This window comes from Camarhynchus parvulus, chromosome 15 (assembly GCF_901933205.1).
Source record: "Camarhynchus parvulus chromosome 15, STF_HiC, whole genome shotgun sequence".
NCBI lineage: Eukaryota > Metazoa > Chordata > Aves > Passeriformes > Thraupidae > Camarhynchus > Camarhynchus parvulus.
Window position 1 is genome coordinate 6,159,343 of NC_044585.1, and position 23,377 is coordinate 6,182,719.

The 23,377-nt window shown below is 41.7% G+C and overlaps 1 protein-coding gene across 2 annotated transcripts; it reads left to right on the forward strand.

The window, feature by feature from the left end:
- Positions 1 to 874: 874 nt before the first annotated feature.
- YPEL1 (yippee like 1) lies at positions 875 to 23,082 on the forward strand. 2 transcript variants are annotated; one of them, XM_030958683.1, is made up of 5 exons: positions 875 to 1,318; positions 4,930 to 5,212; positions 16,187 to 16,230; positions 17,640 to 17,748; positions 18,699 to 23,082. In XM_030958683.1, the coding sequence occupies exons 2-5, from the start codon at positions 5,096 to 5,098 to the stop codon at positions 18,786 to 18,788; spliced, it is 360 nt and encodes a 119-aa protein (XP_030814543.1). In that variant the 5' UTR covers positions 875 to 1,318; positions 4,930 to 5,095; the 3' UTR covers positions 18,789 to 23,082. The 2 variants fall into 2 exon arrangements, with proteins under 2 accessions (XP_030814543.1, XP_030814544.1); XM_030958684.1 differs by lacking the exon at positions 875 to 1,318 and adding an exon at positions 2,349 to 2,484.
- The last annotated feature ends 295 nt before the right edge of the window (positions 23,083 to 23,377 follow it).

Here is a 23,377-nt window from a genome sequence, read left to right on the forward strand (position 1 = left end):
CTTTTATTGACTTTTTAAAGAAAAACAGGATCATTGCCAACAGACCTCAAATACTTGGGAAACTACTTGTATGCGAGTTGTGTTTTGACTCCCTAATGTTGAAAATTGTTCTTTTACACCATAAAACCTGTGTTTCTTTCTCGATAAGCAATGAGCTTTCTCCAAACTCTCTCTCTGGAATCAAGTGCTCCAACCGATTCTCTTTGTCTTTTGGCCTCTAAGTGGCCTTTTTTTCCTTAATGATTTTTCTACAGCACTTAAGTTTTACCAGACCAGTGCCACCTCCCAGGGTTTTACTAACTCCTGCAGAAACGCGGAGGACAAATGCTTTCTGGTGTGAAAACGCACTCTGAGCAATCCGACATAGCCGATTGCAGCGCTTTCACATGGAAACCGCACCCGGCGATGAAACCGTAAACCGAGGCGGCTGCTCCGGCAGGGCTTTGTTACCTGGCGTTCGCTCCGTTCCCGCTCCCGTCCCGTTCCCGTCCCGTCGCTTCTCCCCTCACGGCCGAGCCCCCCTCAGCACTCAGCGAGCGCGCGCCGCCCGTTTCCCGCCGCGCGCCGCCGCGCGCCCGACCCCGCCGCGCGCGGGGCTGAAGGGGAGGGGGGCGCTCGCGGCACGCGCCCAGCGGCACGCGCGCTCCCCACAGCCCCCCTCGCCCCACCGCGCGCACAACGGCCGGCGGAGGGCGGGGCCAACGGGGGCGGGGCCAACGCCCCAACACGCCCCCTCGCCCGCGCTCGGGCCCCGCCCTCCGCCTCGAGCCCGTTCCCTCCTCCACAAAGCCAGGGGCGAAGGAGGGGAGGGGCGCGCGCCACTTCTGCCCGCCTCCCACCGAGAGGGGCGGGGCCAGGCGCGGGGGGCGCGCGGGCGCGAGGGCGCGCGGCGATTGGCTGGCGGCAGTGGGGGGAGCGCGTTTAACGGCCGCTGCGCCCCCGGGCCGGGGCAAAGCAAAACAAAGGCGGCGGCGGCGGGAGCGGGAGCCCGGGCGGAGCGCACGGCACGGGCACGGCACGATGCCTCGGCCGCCCCTCGGCCCTCAGCGCGGCACACGCGCGCCCGGCCCCCGTCTATGACCCCCTCCGGTGGCCGTCGCCGAGACGGTACCTTCGAGGCGAGGGAAGCCGTCGTGTCCCACCCCCGTCCCTTGATCCCCGCTCTTTGTTTTTCGGTGAAGGCCCGGCGCGGAGCTCTCGCTGCCCGCCGCGCAAGGACCGGGGGTCCCGCCTTCCCTCCTACCCGTGGCCCCTAAGGGAGAGGGGCCCGGGGGCTGCTCGGAGCCCGGGCTGGGAGCGGAGTCGGCGCGGCGCAGCGGTGAGTACCGAGCGGGTGAGAAGCGGCCCCTCTTCCCTGTACTAGAATTTTTTTTTTTGGAGCGGGGGAGGAAAAGACGGGGGGGGTATGAGCGGAAGGCGGCTGCGAGAGGAGCCCGTGCTGCGCCCCGGCCGGGGGGGCCGCCGTCTCCCGTGTGCGCGGGGCCGCCGAGGCAACTTTGCTGGCGGGAGGAGGCTCGGGCGCTATTTATAGCGCCTGGAAATGACGGCAGCGCTGTCTGCCCGCAGCCTTCTCGGTGCGGGGCGGGTAAGGGCGGTTTACATAATTGAGGGGGGGCGAAGCTGAGCTCGGCGCGCCGGGAGCCGGTGGGGTCCCCCCGCGCTCTCGCCCGCGCCGCGCGGGGCCGGGAACCGTGGGGTTCTGCACGGAGCTGGCGGCCGGAGCAGCGGGTGACCGCGCGGCCGTGCCGGTGGCCAGAGGGGGGAACGAGCCGCTGTCCTGTTGGAATCGCTGCGGCGGGGGGGACAGAAAAGGCGACGGCGTCACCCGCCGCGGCAGCTTCGTGCTCCGGCGTGAGAGAGGAAACGGCTTCAAAGGCGCACGGCCAGCGGCTCCCTCCCGCCGGAGGAGCGGGGTGTCAGCCGGTAACTTTCTCCGCGCTCATTTTCTCCTGTTATTTCCTGGTATGTAAAGGTGAAAATGAGGCTCCTGTGGCTCAGTCTTTAACTTAGAGGTTTTCCCTGCTGGAGTAAGCTCACCGCAGGTTACTGACAGTGCGTGCACAGGCTGTGTCCGGCTTTTTGCAGCCGCTCAAAGACTCTTTGAGCGTATTTCATGTCGCTCCTTCCTTAAAGCCCCGCAGGAACGACGGAGAGGCCGATTCCTGACCCAGCTGCTCCCGTGCCACGCGCGGGATCCCCACGCGCGGCAGCAGCCGCTGTTTCCCCGGCGGCGCGGGGCCCGTGCGGGGCCGCCCCCCCCGCCACGCTCGTCGGGGTGTTTGTTTACACATCCGGGACCCGCGCGGGGCGGGGCCGCCCCGCGCCCCGCCCCGGTGACGTCACGGGCGGCGGGACGGGGCCGCTCTTCGCCCCCAGCCCGGGGATTGCGGGGCTCGGGGCGGCCGTGCCGGGGCTGCCCCGGGAGGAGGGCGGAGATCGCCGTGCCCGGCTCCTGCGGCCGGGACAGCCCCTGGCGCTGCGCTGGTAGGTGCGAACACAAGCAGAGCTTCAGGAGCCACACCTGTCTGTGTGCAGGACCAAAGCACGGACTGTGCCGTGGCCAAAGAACGAGACGGGAATAGGTGGTTCGGGTTTTTGCTCTGTTTGTGCGGAATAATGAGCAGCAGCCCGAGGAACTGCTCGGAACCGTGAGAGGGAAGTGATACTGTGTTTATTCACCATTGTTAGAGCGAGCTAGGAAATGGTTTGTTTTGAATTGTGCCTGTAAAGGCACAACAAGTCTGTGGTTCCTATGGTGTGCATCATACAGAGTCGTCTTTTTGAAGAGAGCAATATCAAATACAGTTTTGTTAAATCGGCCTTGGAATTATTTTAATTTCTGTAGTTGAAGAATCTGGTATATTGAATCTGGAACAGTCCAGATTGCCTTTAGAAGTGTTTAAAAACATTTCTAGGAATGCATTGAAGAAAAATATTTTCCTTTTACATTCCAGATCACAGAATTGCTAAGGTTAGAAAAGATCTCTAAGATCATTGAGTTCAACTATTAACCCAGGACTGCCAAGGGCACCCCTAAGCCACATCCCCAAATGCCACATTTACACCGACTGAACTTCTGCAGGGATTGAACTTGTGTTTCAATTACTGATGGAAAGGGTTTAATTTAAGCCAGAATCAAAACATCTTAGCATGTGGTACCTTGTATTCTGAAACCCTGTTTTGTTCTGGTTTTGTTTATTTCTGTTAACCTAAATAGGGTCTGGATCTAACATTGAGTTCAAACAGGGAATTTAACAGAAACCTCATGTTCATAGATCACTTTTCTTGTATAAATGTTTCATATGTAACTCTTCTACAAGAGTGAACTGTTTTCTGCAAATAATGTAGTTATTCTTCCCTGTGTAGTTGTAATAAGTTATCTTGGGGACACAAAGTATATAATATTTGTTTAAATTGCTATTAATATTTGAGTCCTGCTGTTCATGCCAAATGAGTTAATATTTCAAACATGTAAATGTATCCTTTCTCAGGTGTTTTCCCAATCATTCTCATGTGTAGATCCATGCTTTGGATGGGAGCTTGTTCCCAGTGCTGCTTTATTTTTTTGGATTGCCTGTGGTGTGTTACATGTTTTGTTTGTGGTTTATCTCTGCGTTTACAATTCTTTGTGTAAGAAATTTTTTTCTAGCAAGTCCTTCAGTAGTTTGAGTTTTCTCCTGCTTAGGATTAAAAAAAATTCTAAACTGAAACTCCTTTAAGTTTTGCTGTGGTTGTGTCATGTGCTAGGCCTGCTGTACAGATTATTTTCTCAAGGCTTCTTTTGAAGCAGTGACTGCTTCCTATAAACAGACTTTAATTTATGTGGCTTTCACTATCTGCTCTGGCTGTGTTACCAGTATCCTACTGCTAGAAGAGTGGTTAGTGCTGCCCTGCACACAGTTTACAACTGTGATAAGTCATTTGTGTGCTCTTAGCTGGATCAGCAGACTGTAAACTCTTTATATTGTCTCTCATTTCTGTTTGTGCTATTGACCTACTCAGGCAGTCACCTGACAGCTGATGACATAAGCTGCCTGTGCAGTGTTTTGGGCACTCATTAGTGTGGTGCATGCACAGCCCAGGAGCTGCTGGCCTCTGACAGACCAGGAGATGTTATCAGTGTTCAGCATCTGGTTCATTTTCAGGCAAACTACAAAGTTTGCTTTCCAGCACAGCGGAAGGCTCTGGCTTGCTCTGACATGTAATGTCTCTGAAATGCACTCTGAGGATGTTGGGTATTCTCTGTGCAGAATTTAGCTTCAGTATCAGATTGTGGGTTTGGTAGCTTCCATTAAGGCTATTCTGGTACAGTGAGGAAGTACCTAATTAGCTTTGATCAGGGCATCAGTCAAGAAGGTCTTTGCCTAAAGCCATAATTCTGCAGGGCTTGAAAGAGTGAACAGGGTGGCAGCACAGGGTGGTATTTGACTTAGAGCCAGATGTGATCCTGCAAGATTTTTGCTGAAAACCAAAGTGCAAATATATAAAATGTCTGACTGTTGGACAGAACAAATGTTTCTAAGATTGCTTTCCTTGTTGCTCGCTGTATTGGAACTGACCACTAGAACTTCAAAGACAATTAACTTCCTCTCATTCCCTACCCTTTTCGGTGTGAATTTCTGCATGGATGTCTAGAAGAGTACACCTGGTATAACGTAGAAAGTGCTTGTGATTAATGGAGACCTGTTTGAATCTCGTCCCTAATTAGAAGTGTGATGGAGTAGAAGCCATTAGTGGAACAGAACTGCTTTTTGCTGTGTTGAATGGAACTTGAACTGTGCAGTTCCTTAGAAAAAGGGGCCTGTAGTGCAGCCAGGCTCCAGTTATTTGCTCCAAATAATGCTTTGCTTTATGGCTGGACTTGTTGAATAACAAGTTAACTCTGGTCTTGTTGTAAGCTGCTAATTGTTCTGCTCTTTTCACCTACAGGTTGTGACTGTTTCTCTTCTGTCATTTGTGTGGAAAGTGCCACACACACTCCAGAACAACAACGGCTTTTGCTTGCATATTCCAGTGTTTCTTTTGTCAGCGAGTTCAGCAAAGTTGTAATTCTTCAAGTGCCAGCCCTGAGCTGAGTGAGGAGCCACCAGCAGAGATGGTAAAAATGACAAAATCAAAAACGTTCCAGGCTTACCTGCCAAACTGTCATCGAACCTACAGCTGCATCCACTGCAGAGCCCATCTCGCCAATCACGATGAATTGATCTCCAAGGCAAGTGGTTTCTTTAGAGACCTCATGAATTATTTCTTAACCAAAATGGTTGTCACTGTGACACCACTGCCAGTAGATAAGGGATGCAAATTGATGCATACTTCAGAGTATATTCCCTGGGTTCACTCTTGGGTCATACATGTTGTGTGCTAAGAACTGGATATGTTCTGGAAACTTCTGAATGTGACATAAAGGTTGATCTGATACATTGCCCATGTTAACAACCTGTGTCTGCTGTCAGGTGGGTACTGTGTGTGAGCTGTTGTAGCTGAAAAGCCTGCTAAGGAAAACTATCACAAGAAAGCATGGATCTCTGGGTAGGGAAGTTATTCAGGTTATGGTTATTCCACATAGAGATTTCTTTTGACTCTGTTGGACTGAAGGTCACCAAACTGTCTGTTTCCAGGGTGTCCCATTTGTGTTATGGAATTCTTAAACACACTTTTGCTGTGTACCAGCTCCTAAGGAATATGATTAGCCAGAGATGTTCAAAGTAGTTGGACTGTCTGAGCTTAGAGAATAGGTGGAACCTTGAAACAGGCTAGGCCTGCCCTTCTTCCCTGTTGCTAGAAGAAACCAAGACTTGTAGTGTATGAAATATGTAGGAAAGCTTGAAGTTTGGGATAAATACTTGACAGACTGGTTTATTCTTTGCTTCAAACAAACTCCTGATTAAATTTCTCTTTATGCTGTCATGGAGAAAACACTTCAGTTGCTTTTCAAACTTTTTAATACAAAATGTTCTCTATATAACAGTTTTGTCAAATAAAGTTAGTTATAAAGGGTTTGACACTAAAAGTTCTCTGTTACTCCTGCCTGTTTGTGTTCAGCTGCACTCAGGTGATGCTGCTCTTCAGTGCTGAAGAGATGGTAGGGCTTGAAAATGCTGCTTCTTCTGAATTTAGGTTTTCTTTGGGTGAGGAGAAAGCATACCTGCTTGCTTATCCCAGGGCTGTCAGCAATAATGGGTTTTCCACATACAATTTTTTCCTTTTACTCGATTTTTTTTTTCCATGTTGATTTCAGAATTTGAGTATGAGGCCTTTTTGGCACCACTGGATTCTAAATTACAGGCACTCAGTGTTTCATTATTCACTTCATGTTCTGGGCCAAAAATACTGGGAGGGGTTAATCTTTCCTGAACTTCAAGTTGTGTAGATACTTACAAGAAGAAAGAAACTTTTTCTGCTGTGTCTTAGCATGTATTAATTCATTGAGAAAACGCAGTCCAAGCACATACTTAATAGGAAGCTCTTCTTTTTGTGGACTTAGATTTTTGCATGCCAGCTAAGCTGCCACTGTTGTTACATGAGCCAGTTTTCTCCAAGGGCTTGGGAATTTTGGTCAGCGGAATACTTCAAATATGTTAAGCAAATCATGTATTCATTTTACAGCTTCATAAATAATTTCAAGTGTTAAGAATTAAATTTTCAATTCAAAGAAAACAGAGGACTCTTAAAAGTAATTTTTTGTATTTACTGCAGATTTTTGAAGTTGTTTCTAATGGTGTTGGGAAGGGTGTTAGAGGTGGATTCTACTTGATTTCTGGCTTCCTTAATTTTTGATGAAGACACTTTACAAAAATATTTGTACCTGCAGGTTGACCATATGCTTATTTGACAGCTGATTCATATTTTGTCATTTAAGATTCCTTAACCATATTTTATTGTCTAAATCTGTATGGTAAAAGAGAAATGCATTTAAATGTGTGGTATATTTTTGTATGCTTTTAAAATAAAAAGAACATTTGTCATCTATTGTACTTGTATTTGGGACATAGCTTTGGAAAACTGATCTTCATTAGGCTGAAGCTTTACATAATCCAACATGGGAGGAGTTCTGATGGGAACAACTGCAAAGCAATAGTTAGACTTGGATCATTAAAAACAAGTACAGCTGGCCCTGGGGAGGGTGGGAAGTGCAAATAAAATTTGATTTTTTTTTTTCTGAACTTCTCTTGAAGTGCCTTCATTAAGGCACATAACATGCAATGAACTTAGGTTATTGAGAGAGATGGTTTTTTTGACATATCTAGAATCCTAGTTACTTCAACTTTTCAGATTCAGGGAAAAATTCCCAAACAAACATAAACCAACCTGAAGTGTAGGAAGTTGATTCTGCACCATCTGAAGTTAACAAAGAACAGTGTGGTTCCTGGGCTGGTTTGGATTTATTGATGGAGTAGAGACAGACTGTTCAACCTGACTTCCCCCCACTGCCTTTCCTTGAAGGCCTAGTTCAAAGCCAAAGCTCTGTGTTACATCCTCTAAATACAATTTTTGGTTGTAGATTCTCACTTTATTCCAAATGCTTCCAGTACCATCTCGTGTCAGAACTCTCAGGTTTTGTAACATTATTTATTTAATGCCTGGCTGGAGCTGCTTCTCTGGGGGCTGTCCCTCACCCCATCTTTTCTGGGGACATGCTGGTTGTTTCTTCCTCATGTGTGGCCAGGGAAAATGAACCAAAATGTGTGGTGCACTTCTAATTTAAAGCAGCTCCAGCTGGCTTTCTAATGTGCTTTGAGGTGTAAGAATTTATTATACCTGACACTGTAGTGGTTTTTGACTTGAAGATGAAAAGATAAAGCTATGCTGTGAACTGAGTGGTGCTTCTCTTAAACGTTGGTCTGTCATGGAAAAGCAAAAAGTGCTGCATATTTCTGTCAATCATGCCTTTGATTCTGATCCTAAGAGTCCCTGACTTCAATACAGATTTGCAATTCTTCTGCTTTTGAGAACTGTTGATGCCAGTTGTCTGACAAGGATGGCAGCATACACGAATCACCTTTTCATTTTATTTCTGTTCTGTTTGAGCAGCAGGATCTCTTTCTTGCCCTGGAATGAATCACAAAGCTCTCTTTTTCTTGTGCCCTTGCTGGTGATAAAATGGCAACCAAGAGTCTTGGCAATGGCTTAGAAATAAGAACACAGATTAATGAGACAGGACAAAAATGTGTTACCTGCTCAGTGAATTCAGTTGTGGTTTTAGTTTTCTCTGCAGCTGTGAAAGGACTCTGTGTGTTGGCCAGTATTGAAATCAACATGATGTTAGTGGTTAGAACATACATTTCTAGAAGTTTTTAGTCTGTAATAACCTTGTTTGCTGTAGCTGGGGAGGAGCCTGGGGAAGGGGAAGGTGTGGGAAGAGGATTGGTTGAGATGAGGAGCTCCAAACTGGGAGGTCATTGGCAGTAGAGATAATGACAAACATTATTCTGTACAGCTGGACACATGCACACATGCATGAACAGTTACCATAACAATTTGTAACTCCCAGGTTATCTTGGGGTAGCCTTTGATTTGTAGGATACCCAGTAAGAGAACTGATAAACTGAAGGTGACTTTTAACTGAAATAAGTGTAAGTTTGAGGTGGTGTCAGGTGCACCTCAGAGGTGACTGATTTGTGTTGCTGACAGGTCTGTGAGTGCTGGATGTTCTTTGTGAAGACTTCAGAGTCTGTCAGGATGTTAAAGTATTTTTTGAAATGCTATGAGAAGGAATAAACCAATCAGCACTGCACTGGGGTATGTTCACAAGATGGGGAAGAACTTACGGCTTGTAAAAATTTCTTTAAAGAGACAAATATTTTTAGAATCATATCCTACCATGACTGTTGGCACAGAAGAGAAGTAAACTATGAGCAAATAACCACAGGTCTTAATGAAGAGTAAGGCAAGGAGCTGATGCCATAGGAAGCACTTAGTGGATTTAAAATTGATACTTCATGGATTTAAGATCTTCAAACAGCATGTAAAAAGTGACCAAACAATATATGTTAGAAATAATAATTTTTAAAATCCAAACATAATTTTGAGAGAACTTTTACAGGACTTCCTGAAGTCTCCCTACAGGGCCTAAATAAAATGTTATATATTTGCTTCTCTTGGAACAATTCTAGAATGAGTTTTGTGGAAGGCCTGACTGAAACAGCTTTCTTTTGATTTGTTATGTAATAGTAGGAACTGTGCAGTGATTATTAAGAGTAGTTAATTTTACAGGAGACAAATTTTATTTGAAGAGCTTAAGTTCCAAAGCACTTGAGAGTGGCTTGTACCTCCTAAGTTCCAATAATTGTTTAGAAATTCAGGTATGATCCAACATATTACAAAAAAATACAAATAGCACCTTGGAATTTGTTGGATGTGCTGCAAAGGATAATGTTTTGTTACTCAAGGTTGACCTGCTTGAAAGACTGTTGAAGCATCTTACAGTGTGCCTGAATTCTGGGAATGGAGAGAATTTGGATTACTTTGTCTAGATACCTGTATAAATACTGTCACTTTCTTCTGTCTCATTCATTGCCAAGCATATCTGACCAGAGGGGAAAAAAGTCATGTGAAGTCACAGACAAGACTAGATGTGTCAATATTTTCAAGAATGAGTTCTGCATAAAGGTATATACATATATCTATATATGTAACTGTCACTGACTGCATTGGGAAATCCTTGCACCCTGTGAGTGAAAGAATGGTCTTGGTGGTTAAGTTTAGTTCTCCAAGGCATTCAGTATGAATGCTCTTCTATTATTGATGAGAAGGAAGAGTCTTAGGCTTAAATAGATACTAAAACATTTTTAGCTGTGTTTAGCAATCTGTGGTTTTGTCCTCCACTGTGTAACCAATGAGATCACGAGGAATTTTTTTAAAGGGTTTATTGTCTTTAAGTAAATATGGTGTGCTTAGCTTGGTTCAATTTGTAATCCTCCTTTGCTTATGATATAATGAGTATTTAGAAAGATATATGGGCCTGTTTTATGTATGTTTGAGGGCTGGTTTTGTTCCCTCACTAATTTCATAAATATTCTGGTGATAATTTTTTTCTCCATGAAGCTTTTAGTTTTCTGGGTTCATTTTTTTCTTCTGGGGGAAGAACCTAGTTTTGGAGAGAGAAGCAATCTTTGGAAAACATCCAAGAATAGATTTGAAGGCTTAAAGGAGTTGGAAAGTGCAAGGGAAGTGTTCTACTCTGTATATTTTGACATAATTATTTCTGAAATCCATTCAAGAAGCTGCATAGGTCAAGATAACTTGTCCTGCATGACAAAGTCTTCACTTTGGGGAAATATAATTTGCCAAGTTTGCAGGCATGCAGTTTTTTGGGTAGAATTTTTAAGGCTATTCTCTACATATTGAACTTTGTAACTTGCTTTATCAAATTCAGTAAATACTTGAATGGAAATGAACTTTAAAAAAAATAGTATTTATCATAGAGTCTTCTAGAAGTTGCCTAGGAAGCAGCTGGGCAGCAGCATCTCTGGTGGTCTGCATTATCAAGGAGTTGGATGTGAGGGAAACATCAACTGGAACAAACGTGGGGGTTTTCCCCTGATATCTTTTTTTTTGTCTGTACCTTACGTTGAATTCAGTTTTCTGAATTTATATTACAAGTCTTGGAGTGAGAGGATATCCTTACACTGTCTGATGCATCTTGCTGAGGAGATAATTTCACACATCAGAGCACTTGTGTTTCTGGTTTACTTTAAGAATGCTGCCCTTAACAAGTACAATTTTCTGTATTTCCCAAATTTGCTTATTTTGCCAGGGATCTGATTCAGTTTGATCTATCTTAGCTTGTAAAGGAACTCCAGCAAATGAAAGGAAATTAAACCAGATGAAAACCTATGGACTTCTTTCATTTTCTTTCTTTAATATTTGATTTCTGTGTTCGGAGTAGCTTGCAGACACTGGTGATGCCCCTGTGGAACAATGCCTGCCTTGGCCCCAGTCCGTGCTAAGATGGAAGTGTCCCTGGGTATTTGCTGTAGAGCATGAGCTCTAGCCATGCAATCTAATCCCATCTCTGGGGAATAATTGATGGCATAAGCTTTTCAGCAGCATCCCTTCCCCCACACATGCCTTCAGCTGTGCCTCAGGGCAGTAAATACATGTTCTGCTTGACTGATATTTCCTTTCCTCCTGGGCAAAACAGCTACTCCTGGTGTTAGAGGTGAGGGTGGGTTTAATTTACGAGCATAGATCATACCTAATTCTGCATGTGTGCCCAAGTGAAACATGTGTAAGGCTTCTTTCCTACATCATGTATCAGTGACACAGGTCTGTCAGATGACTTGAAAAGATCCTAGTTCCAAACTGTTCTTGCAGGTGACTTCACTGTAGTTTGTAAGCACAGTTAGACATTATTGCTGATACTGTTAGATGTTCTGGATACTTTTAGCTGTGCTGAAACAAGAAAACATGATAGATCTTACACATCCTTCTGTATAAATGGGTAACTGGTCAAAGATATGGATTTTCTGAGGAATAATTTAACTCATAAATCAATACAGTATTATTAATTGAGGACCATGAAAAAGCAGCCTTATAGCAAGCTTAAAGTTCAACTGCAGTTATTAGTGGAACTGATAAATTGCCCAGCTTCTGAAAAGTGAAAATCCTGGTTGCTGTGAGTCATTATTGATGAGAGTTGGTCACACTTGCCACTCTCTTCTAATTTCCCTCTACTGGGTAGGACATATTTAGGACTCAGTTTGAATAGAATGTTCTGCCTTAGTTTTGATTCATGTACAGTGCTCGTGATCTTGGGAGTGCCGAACAAATGTTGCACAGTTAAAGTTTGTGTTTGCATAGGTGATGTTTATTCTATTGAAAAGTGGTTTGTCTGGAGACTGGTTTGAACAGTTGTGCCTGTTAGTCCTTGACACTGCCATTTGAAGTACTTTCTTTCATTTTCTTGGAGGAGTTGACACACAAGGTGTTCAACCTGTCAGTCCCTTAAAATTCATATCAATATAACTGAATCACACAGTGCAGAGTGTGAGAAACCTAGTGCTGGTAAAATAAAGTGTTCAGTATTAATTTTTTTCTGGTTATGCAAAATATTCTGTTTATAGCCAAGTTACAAGCTTAGCAAGCAGCTCAAGCACCAAACTGAGTTGTCCTCTTTTCATTTCTAGTAGTGGGATGCATCAGAAAGTAGAACTCTGATAATAAATCTTTCTTACACCATTAAGAGAATGCATCTGTGATAGATGTATATCTTTTTGTGGTGTTTGAATACAGTTTTAGGGAAAAACATCTCAGCTGTTCATGTAAATAAGAAACTGACTGCCAAGTGCTGACAAGAGATTGATAATAATAATAATAATTAAAGGCATAGGAATTTAAAGATGGATGTCCTTGCAGTGCTTTTTTTGCAGTCAGTGTATGGAAGTTCTACATGGCTGGACTGCACACCCTTCAGTGCTCAGTGAAACACAGATGATGTGGTTGGGCACTGGTTTTAAAGGGAAGTCTGAGTTGCCTGGACCCACGTTCTGTGCTCCAGAATGCAGTTACACAAGTTGCTGCAGGTTCCTGTCGAGTTACCTGAGTGATGTAAACATGGAGGAACTTGCTCTTTGCAGCTGGGCAAGGAAAGAAGTGTTCTGTGGCATGTAAATACAATCCTTAGCCTCTAAACACAAGTGGAGGTAAGAAAAGATGGAATCAAATGCGTCAGTCATACTCTGGGAACAGGAAGCAAGGCTGGAATGGAGGAGCTTTTCACAGTGAGATGTTTGTGAACACACTTTTTTTCTAAAATCACTGTCACAGGAAAAGATTCTGTGTTGCTTCTCCCTCCACTCTACCTTGATAATCCTAAAAATTAGAAGGTAATGACCATTTCTGAGGGAAAATAAGCCTAGGAGAGTACAGTATATCTAGGGCAACAAAGCAAGGAGTGCAAGAAAAGTCAAGTCATCTTTAAAAATATATTAGGAAAAGAAAAACAACTAAAGCAGTGCTTTCCATCCTGTGGTTTGTATTTCATTTGGCTTGAATTTTTTTTCAGCTTATGAAACAAGAGAGGGAAATAGCTGCTTTTTGTGCTATTCCTGGCATCCTGTTACTGCCCTCTGCTTAATTTTGAAAAATGCAGGGTCAAAGGAGAGCTTTTAGTAGGTGATACTAAGTCAAGACTAAACATAAACTTGGCAGAAATAATTGCGTAAGATTGTTCAGAAGATCTCCTGACTCTTGTTTTTTTCTGGAGTCTTTTTTTTTTCTTCCCCAGCCTGCTGGGGAACCTCAGGTATGGCATATAAGTAGTTTAAAAATTATTGTATAGGACCAAACAAAAAAAAACAAACCTACCACATAAATTTATAGGTGCTTGGTGTGTGTAATTGCATATAAATAGAGAGAAACTAGCACATGATAATAGACAGTATTTCTTGGTGCTGTTTGAAAAAGAATTTGTGAATTCTAATTTACAACATGGAATTTTTAAAGCAAGGGGAAATGCCTGCAACTTTTTTAATTTTAAGAATTTTTACAGTAGTTTAACCAAATACCATGGTGATCATGGCTTTGGAAGTTCTTTTTAATAATTTCAGTGTGAAACATGGAAGTTCTAGTATTATGTTTACTTTTTACTGAATAAGAGGATTTTGGAAGTGTTTCCTTTACCTTAAATTTTGCAGTTGCACATGTGTAGTTTTCTCTAAATGAATGTGTTGTTTACCCAGGCTAGTTACTCATTTGTTAATGGGCATTTTTTAAGAGTCTGTGTCTGAAGAGTTTTTGTTTTCACGTGCAGTAAGGATTCTCTGTTTGTTGCTGGCTGGAGTCTAGAGAGTCCTGGTTATTCTGTAGGAACTGCAGAGTGCAGGTCTGCACTGCTCTGCCAGCTCTGTGATGTGTGGTTAAGTTATCTCAGGAGAACTGAACTATTTGTGGGGTTTTTGTTTGTCTTAAAGGCAGCTGTAAGGATAAATTACTTTCTGACAGAACTGTTCAGACTCTGTTCTCAACTAAGTCTCCCGTTTTCAGGGTCAGTCCTGCCTGAAGTTTCAGCTTTCACTGTCCTGCACAGCCTATCTGGTTTTCCTTGCCTGGTGAAAAATAAGACTTGTAGTTCTGGCTGGTGGAGACAGTGCTTTTTCTTCTGTCTTTGCTAAAGGTGGAACCTCCTTAGGATCACTGAGGTTGGAAAAGACCTCTAAGGTCATCAAGTCCAACCACAAACCCAACAGTGACAAGTCTACCACTAAGCCATGTCCCCAAGTGCCACATCTGTGTCTATGGTGACTTCACCTCTGTCCTGGGGAGCCTTTTCCAATGCTTGCCAACCCTTCTGGTGAAGAAGTGTTTCCTGGTACCCAACCCAAACCTCCCCTGGTGTGACCTGAGGCCACTTCCTCTGGTCTTGTCACTTGTTAGATTGGAGAGGAGACTGACCCCACCTTGCTACAACCTCCCTTCAAGTATTTGTGGAGAACATTAATATGTTCTCTCAATGCTTCTTTTAAATGGTTGCTAAAATAATAAAATATTACTGCTATTAACTGTTAGGTAGAATTTTTCATGTTAAAAATTTTACTGGTATGTAAAGGCTGTATGTGACTACTCTACTATTGCTACCTGGAGTAGTCCAGAGTCAGGGATTTCTTTAAACATTCTTGATTGCAGTATATAATCTGGTTAGTGTTGATCAAAAAGGGTTAATTTATATGCATTTTCCTTTTACAAGGTGGAGGGATTTTTTTGCACACTATTCTGAGTAATTAAAAGACAGCAATTACTGCTGTTGTGTTGCTAGTTGGTAGAGTGGCAAAATACCTATTTTGGTGTTAAATGACTTGTAATGATGTAACTAAATACCTCTCAGGAGAAGAATCCATTGCAGAAAGGACCTTCTGCCTTTGGTTTCATGCTTGGCATTACTAAAACCATGCTAAAGTATTCAGGTTGAGATTTTCCTTCCAAAAACCTTCATGTTGATCCAATGCAGGCTTCTGAAAAGTTGGTCTGTGATGTTCAACTCTAGAACTACAGGGATTCTTAAAAACAATTGTACTTTCTCTGCATCATGGATAAAGTAGTTAATTTTCTTTGAAAGTAGGTTAGAGAATGGAAAGGCTCAAAGAAAAAAGAAATTAAGACAGTTTACAGATTTTTTTATAATGGAATTCAGTATGGAAGAGAGAAGAAAGGAAAACTCAGTTCCAGTGTGATCCTGTTGTTTGGATGGGAAAGAATGGCTGTGTCTAAATTACCAAGTAATTCAATGCAGAAGGAGTCAGATGAAAGCAGTGGTGTGTCTGACACAGCTTTGGAATGTTTTACCTGTGGCTGGCTCTGCCTGCTCACAAGTTCTCCCAGGATGTCTGCAGCTCACATCCTGAGTACAGGTTCAGGTCTGTGTCTGCATTTCCATTGCTGAGTGCATGAAGAACTGCTGGGTTGGTTGGTTCAGAAGGATCAAGGGTGCAGTTCCCAGGCACTGAAACTGCTTCACAAGCCAAACCAGCCCTCAGTGAGTGTGGCTGATTAGGGGTTCTAATTCAAAACTGCTACTGCTCTGAACTAAAACATTATTTAGATCCAGCCAAGAAAGCCCAGGTGCCATTGTTTGTCCATCCTTTATCAGGAATGGGAGAGATTGGAAAGCAAATGCCTGTGGTCAGGCTTTTGATGGTAACAGTTTTCTTACTAAAATGAAGCTGAGCTTATCTGTGAATTTTAAACTGATCAGATGCATTTCCTGAGTACAGTGTGCTGGTTTTGTGCTTGGTTCAGAATTTCACTGCTCTTATATCAAATGATGCAATGAAATTGAAATAAATAATCTTTTGGCTGCAGTGGGGGAAGACAGAGGAGATGGGAGTAATTCCCTTTGAGTTAAAAGCAGATTATTTCAATTAGCATGAAGGATGTCTAGGAAAATGAGAACTGATATCTTGCAGAGGGGTAGGAAAAAACTATGTTTTGCTTGCATTATGGATGTTGAATTTTTGAGCAGTAGCACTTGACAAAGTAAAATAAAATCATTATTAAAAATCTAATGTAGATGAAAACTTGTCTGACCAGACTTTCCTATAAAGAACTAGTATAAAGTGATTAATCTGAAATAGTTTATAGCTGTGTTATCATTATATGTTTACTTACATACCCTTCTGGAACTATTTTTTTGTTTGGTGGGGCTTGTGTTTTTTAACATGTGCAATTCTTTTTTTTTTTTTTAATGCAGTCCTTCCAGGGAAGCCAGGGACGAGCCTACCTCTTCAATTCTGTGTAAGTATGTGGTTATGGTTCTGCACACCCCCAGCAGAGTGTAACTCTGTGCTTCCCAAAGGGAAAACAGTAGGAATTAACATAGCTGTACTTTGCCCTGTTCTTTTTAATGCTGGCTTTACTCACCAGCAGTAGTTATTAAAGAGCTACTGGGCTGATTCTGAAGCATTCCTTTGCACATATACTAGTTTATCTTATATTTTAAGGAATTCTGCTAAGAGCTGAAAGATTAGGGGAGTGTGTTAATGTGAAATTCCTTTTGTCTATGTAACGGTAGCTGTCTCGAGAGGAGCTGCCATTCTGAGATACTCCAGAAGTCACAAGATATTAAGTGACTGTAAATTTTCTTTAGACAACTCTACTGTGGTCTAAAGAATTTCCCAGCCTGACAGTTGGATACATTTACAGGTTAATGTTTCAGTAAACTTGGTACATCTTTAATGACCTTGAATATTGCAAATGTGCTAGAGGCAAAAGGTCTCTGTGATCTTATCAAGCCTAATATTTGCAATCTTAGGCATGTCCTTCCCTTGATAGGAGGCTCTTTGCATTTGTTAATGGGTGTATTTTAATTTTTTACATGCAGGATTGCATTTTTGTCTTTATTTTTCAGCAGTTTTTTGTGTTGCAGCATTTTGAAGATACAGTTGAGTGTCCTGGTCTATTTTTGACCAGGATAATGGAACTGTAACTGCAAAGGATTTGATTGCAGATCCTTGAAATTCTTTTAATATGTAGTCCTTCAGTGGTGACTTAGGATTTCTGCTGTAATTCTAATAGGAAGAATTTGGTACTACAGCAGCAAAAATGGCAAAATTTTGTTCATATTTAAAACTGTCTAAAAACTTGGTTAAGTCTTGCCTCATGTTTTCTGCATAGACTCATTTGTGGAAAAACTGGCTTGATGCAGTACTTCAAGGGATGTTTTGTTTTGAAATTGCTGTTTGTTCATCAGAGCTTAGTCTGCTGATCTGTAGCAAAGAAATATTTATGAGGCTTTTTTCTTGCTGCTATTTTGGAGCTGGTTCTAAATTCAGCTGTTGGTGCTGATTCACTGGTACAGACTTCCATTAGAGAGGTCTCAAACAGTTTTTGAAGTAAAGCCTGAAACTGTAGAAGTGTCCAGTTACTGTGTAGTGTTCTGTTCTCTGGAAGTTTAACTATTTAGCTTACCTTTGTTGCTGGCAGTAAGTGAGTATCACCAACAGTGACACCACAGCCACTTAAAAACAAAAAACAAACCCCTTTTTTCTTCCTGTCCTGCTCAGTGTAACAGAGGAAGTTACTTCTGCAGCATTGAATAACTTAGGCATTTTTTTAAACTACTTTTTGTCTGCAGGAGAAAAGCTGGGGAACAGTAAGAAAAGAAACACACTCATCTGTTAACATAATTTCTCCCTTTTTTTCAGGGTAAATGTGGGCTGTGGTCCAGCAGAGGAGAGAGTTCTTCTGACAGGTTTACATGCTGTAGCAGATATCTATTGTGAAAACTGTAAAACCACTCTTGGATGGAAATATGTAAGTAATATACTTAAATCCTCAATAAAGGTTTGCATGTTGAAGCACAGATGTTTGAGTAGCCACTGAGTAGCACCTTTGCTGATAGTTTATGTGAGTTAGCTCTGGTGCTTTTTTGTACATCAGGCTCTATGTAGTCTTGCTTCCTTGCATCTGCAGAAATGTTGTAGCAGATAACAACTTCTTTCTGGACTGCAAATCAAGCATGAGCTATAGGTGCTATTACAGCTGTCTAATATTTCTGTATTTGACAATCTTTTTGCAAGACTCTCAAGCAAATATGCACTAAACCAGGTGGGAGAAATTGTGAAAGTGAGTCTGTAGTGCCATGGACTGCAAAAGTTGGTGATACAGCAAAAATATTAATTACAATAAACAGTACTGAGCATATTACTCTGTTTACAAATAATGTGAAACCGATTCTGTTTGAAAATTTACCTGTGCACTTGCAGCTGTGTTACAAGTCTGTGGTTTTCAAAATCTTAGATTCTGGGTAGGATTTTCACTGATTCAGTGTAGTTTCAGATCTTAGGAGTTTTCCTAATGCATTTCCTGTGATGATGAATATAAAGGAGAGCTTTTGAGGACATTTGCATTCCCTATTTTCATTACTTCTGGAAATAAACAAATAACATGTATAACATGCCATTTCCTAACCTTCACTTTAAAAAGCATTAAAATTCCCTAAGCAGAGAGAGAACATGATCAGTTCTACAGCAAGATCTGTGCAGTAGATCTGCTGATTCCACTTAGGAGAAGTTTGCTTCTCTTTCCTTCTCAGTGTTTTTCAGCCTCTCTTTTTTCCCTCCCTCCCCTTACTCGGTATAACCAATATGGGTTGTTAACTGTAATGGCTCCTGGTTTGTATTTTTATTGTAAGTTTGATGTTTAAAACACTTAATTTCCTGAACTTAATTCAGTGTTTCTTGATTTTTTTTTTTCCTTTCCAGGAACATGCTTTTGAGAGCAGTCAGAAGTACAAAGAAGGAAAATTTATCATTGAACTTGCCCACATGATAAAAGACAATGGTTGGGAGTGAACCACAACCTTTTTCCTTCTGTTTGGACTATATTCTGTGGAACAGGCTTTACAAAGACTAATGCAAAGTAAAGGAAGAGCTTGGCTAGAGTGGCCCTGAGAATATCACTGAACTCTGAAACCTCACAAATGAGTAGTGTAGTGTAAGTGGCTATTTCAGGCCATGTTTGCCTTTTCTCCTTGTGTAAGTTCCCTCTTTTTGTACGTGTATTATTGTGTGAACAGTTGTTTTGGAACATTTTGGATGACCTTTTTCTAAACTCTCTCAGACTAGAGAAACAGTTCACTAATTGAAAACAGATTTTACTGGTTAGCATCTCTCTCTGACCTATGCCTTTAATGCTACTTCTGCTGTGCATGCTTCTTGCCTAAACACCTACACTCCAGTCCTGTAGAAGTTCTGTCCCTGAGCAGTCTGAAAGAATGTATGGGATGGGGTGCTTTTTTATATGTAGCAATTTCTGATGTGTTTGGCAGTGAAGAGGATGCAGTATTGTAGTTATTAATTTCTTTTTTCAAATTGAGTGTACCACAACCTATGTACATCTTGTAGGTGAATTGGTTAAAGGTACAGTGCTCACTTCAAAAAAAGATTTCAATTGCACTGACTGAAGTTAGCAGGTCTCAAGTTGTTAGGAAAGCTTATGCCAGAGGCTTGGTATCTCAATGAAAAACATAGAAAGATTTTAAATCAATAATGCTATAGAATATGTTCCTTTAAGACCAACATATTCCATAAGGAGTTTGCTGGATAAAAAATTTATAAAACTATAGCTTGCAAGATTAGAAAGACAGAAAAATATATGCATCTTCTATTTTGAAAAAAAAATTAGTTGGTATATTAGGAAAAAACAAAGTTTTGGTACTGTACCTTTGCCAGTAACAGGGACTTGTGCATCAGTGAAGTTTTATGGCTGGTTCCATGTAACTGTATAGTCCTAATGCACTGGACAAAGAGGTTGATGTCAAGGAAACTTGTTGAAGTCTTCTGCTTCTGCTACATTTGAACAAAAATATTTATTTTTGTGAGAAATGGCCAGAGCCTATGACATGAAAATTAATATAGTACCCGTAGGAAGAGGAGTAATAAGAGGGAAGGGAAGTTTGACTTGTTTTTTCATAAAATAAAATAGTAAGATAGTTTTTAAAATTTGGGGGTGGGGAAAGGGTTTCCCGGTTTGCTGGCTAAATCATCCCCAAGTATCTTTTTATAATAAAAATTTATATGAAACTCACCTTCTCTTTTGTTCTCATGCTGCTTCTTTAATGGAATCAGTTAATGAGAGAAACTTCTGGAAAGTATATGCACAATATGAGCTGTTGGTATCTGTGTATGCAAACTGAGCAACTGTGAAAGAAACGCTCTACATAAATTTGCTAACTTAATTTTCAAATTAAACAGTCTCTACAGACTTTTTGTATGTTAATGCTTTTACTGCTTGAGGACAAACTGTTTGAAAAAAAACCCTTTAACACTACATAAGTCCTATAACTGAACAATACAGAAGCCTTGCAATATGAAATCCCTTTCTCTCAATAACAATTCTAATATGGCACCTGTGAAATTAATCACAGGGGCTGCTGCTGCTGTTCTGTTTTTGGGAATCTCTCATAGGCTTTCTGAACTCTGCTGCACTTTAGAAATTGTCAGACATGAAAAATTATGCCAATGGGTAGGGGCAATACAAATCTTTAAAACCAGCTTTCCAGTGTTTTTGTGGGGAGGAGTGAGAGGAGCATTCTCCCAGTGTACACATTCTCTGTGATGCAGGCTGGCTAAACTGCTTGCCAGATGTTGTCATGATTGATACCCTGAATTAAAACTGTAAGAATTAGAGAAGTAGTTCGAGCTGTTGGGTTTCAGTCCAGAGGCCTGAGGTGGTACAGTTACATTCAACCTGGATTTTGTGGCTTACACATTGCTACTTCGTGTTCACATCAGGTCTCATTTTTAACAATGCCATTGATGCAAGATGGGCTTGGATGTTGCCTGTCTCGTGCTCTTTTTGACCTGGAATTCTTTGGGATTTTGTTTTCCACCTTGTTGCCAACAAGGAAGGCACTAAAACTTCTATCAGCAAAAAGTTTGTGTTAGCTTCTAAGTCCCGTTGCAATGTTGATACTCGTGAACAGCTTGTGTGAGGTTTGTGTATCTTTGGGCTTTTCTTATTTCCTGGCTGCAGACTTGCTGAACCAGCACACTGGACTGAAGGCAAAAGTAATGGCTGCTTTTCCAGAAATTACAGAAAATATATAAAGTATTAAAGATTTTTCTCTCCAAATTTGGGGGTTTGGCTAGCTCTTGTTAGTAAGCTAATGCTGTCTCTAACACAGTCTTATTGTTAGAAATTCAACCTCTTTCTTCAGTGCATTATTTATATTTCGAACTGGACATTTTCACCAAAACCTTAATTAACTTTGATGCCAAAGGTTGGGACTTCAAGTGCTTAGCACATAGAGCTTCAGACTACTGGCATAAAGAGTTAATGACCTATATGTGATGTTTATGGCTTTTAAGAGAACCAAACAAAGCAATATTCTTTTTGGTCTTTTATTAAGAGTGGATGCTTAGAAGGAATAAAGAGTAGAACTAGTACGGAATCACTATTTTATGCTGCCATATAACAATTCTTGAGGCTTATTCTTTTGAGGGAATATGTGAATTTTCTTCCCGTGTTGTTTGGCAGCATCAATGATTATTTTCTCCCCTCATAAAGATATAGAGAATTCTTGTTATTGGTTTTGGTGAAAGTTGAATCCAGATAGCAATGACTGCTGGCTGATGTGAAGAGGTCAGTCTGGTCACTGAACCCTCCAGCAGTCATTTGAAAGAAAAATAAACTTACTTGAAAAAAAATTTTACTAAAGCATTTTCCCTCTAACCAATTTTTGTAATATATTAAAGATTATATTTAAAGTTTGTATGTGTTTGCTCTGGGCAAGTTTACTTCCCCTCCAACTTGAGCACTTTTGTTACTTGTACTGGTTATTTTTGGTCTTAACATTTATTTTGTATTTTGTTTTTTATAAATTGTAACAAAAAGCTTTTGTGAACCTTTGTTTCTTGCTGGCTCTTTCTTGGACCAAATGAACTGACTATGAGCTGGCTTAGAAGAAATGTTCATTGGGATGCATAGGAGTTTGCTAGCAAAAATGTACATGTATTGAAAGTTTTTTCCACTGAACCTCTAAAGCGCCATGCCTGTCCTAAGGTAATTAATCATAATTTGGTGTGACTTTAGTAATCTGACCACACATTCTCTGTCTAGGTCCAAAATAATGGTTGTAACAATGGTTTTCCAAGACTGAGTCTGCCTCCAAACCCTAGAGTTTTTCTTTGGCTGGTTACTTTAAATACCTTTTTGATTACTAAAAGGCAATGCTGCCATGTATAAAAATCCTGTCATGTTGCAAACTTGCTGTGAAATCAGCTGCAGAATTTGGTGAGGGATGGCTCAGCCTAACTACTCCTGCTGTATGCTTTTAGCAGCCTGGTAATCTTAATTTTAACTGCCAGTGAAAAGGGCCAGGATCTGAATTTCCCTTGTTGGTTGTAAGCTGTACAATGGCAAACTGTGTGAAGGAAGATTGTTATGGCTCCATCTTAACATCCCAGTAGCAAGGCCCAGCAGAGTGACCAGTGTGGGTGGTGTGCCTTTGTGCTTGCAGTCCTTGGGAGAGGAGAGACATTTCTTTGAGTTAAAAACTGGCCTCAGAGGTTCTGACCGGGTCCCCACTGCACCCATAACCAAAGGTCATCTGTATTTCCCACTGGTGGATCAGTGGAAGGGTTCCCCAGGCTGGGTGCCAGGGTGGTGGCCATGCACTTCCCTCCAAGGGCTCCTCCTGCCCGCTCATCTCAGCCGCCAGGTTGCAGCAGCAGTGACCTCCAGACTCACAGACCAAACTTCACTCATCTCCAGCCTTGGATATTGGCCATGAGAGGAAGAAGCTGTCAAATTATTGTTAAACTTTTTGGACACTTTATTGGACTTCACTGAGACTCATGTTAAGCCAACCAGCAGTATAAACACTTACTGGAAAAGGAACAGATGCTTCAGAGGTTTCTTTTAAAAGGACTGTTACAAGTGGTTTAAGGTCTAAAGCATGAGTCATAAATGGCAGTTGAGTTGTGCCTCATTGTTTCTTAAACTCTTTAAAATGCTTTCTTTTACAGGTGACATGGCTGTGTTGCTGTTTTGTCCTTGCAATACTGTACATCATTTGTTGTTTCACTATACTGTATCTATTCGAGGTATCACAATAAAAGCTTTCAATTGTTTTGTTGGGTTACATGTTGGTTTTGTGCTATCTTTTCTTGCTAATTGAGTTCTTGGGCTTTCTCCTCTGGTAGGGCCAGAGAGAGAAGACAGTGCTCTTAGTTGCTCTTAAAAACTCGTAAATGGTTGAATCTGATTTTTATGTGGTTTTAGGACTGCCACAAAACATTTGGCATTTTTCCTTTCAGCAGTCACTTTCCAAAATACAGAAATTTTGTGTTGCTACTCTTAGGGCTTTTGCCTATTTTGAGCCAATTGTGGAACCTCTGCATAATGAGAGTCAGACTGGACAACTCCCAGAATGAATCCC

What these genes read in the sequence shown, in the direction of transcription:
- YPEL1 (XM_030958683.1), top strand. Translation starts at nt 5,096, where the DNA reads ATGGTAAAAATGACAAAATCAAAAACGTTCCAGGCTTACCTGCCAAAC. An exon ending in GCCTACCTCTTCAATTCTGT is followed by an intron (nt 16,231 to 17,639) that starts GTAAGTATGTGG and finishes CCTTTTTTTCAG; the next exon opens with GGTAAATGTGGGCTGTGGTC. An exon ending in CCACTCTTGGATGGAAATAT is followed by an intron (nt 17,749 to 18,698) that starts GTAAGTAATATA and finishes TTTCCTTTCCAG; the next exon opens with GAACATGCTTTTGAGAGCAG.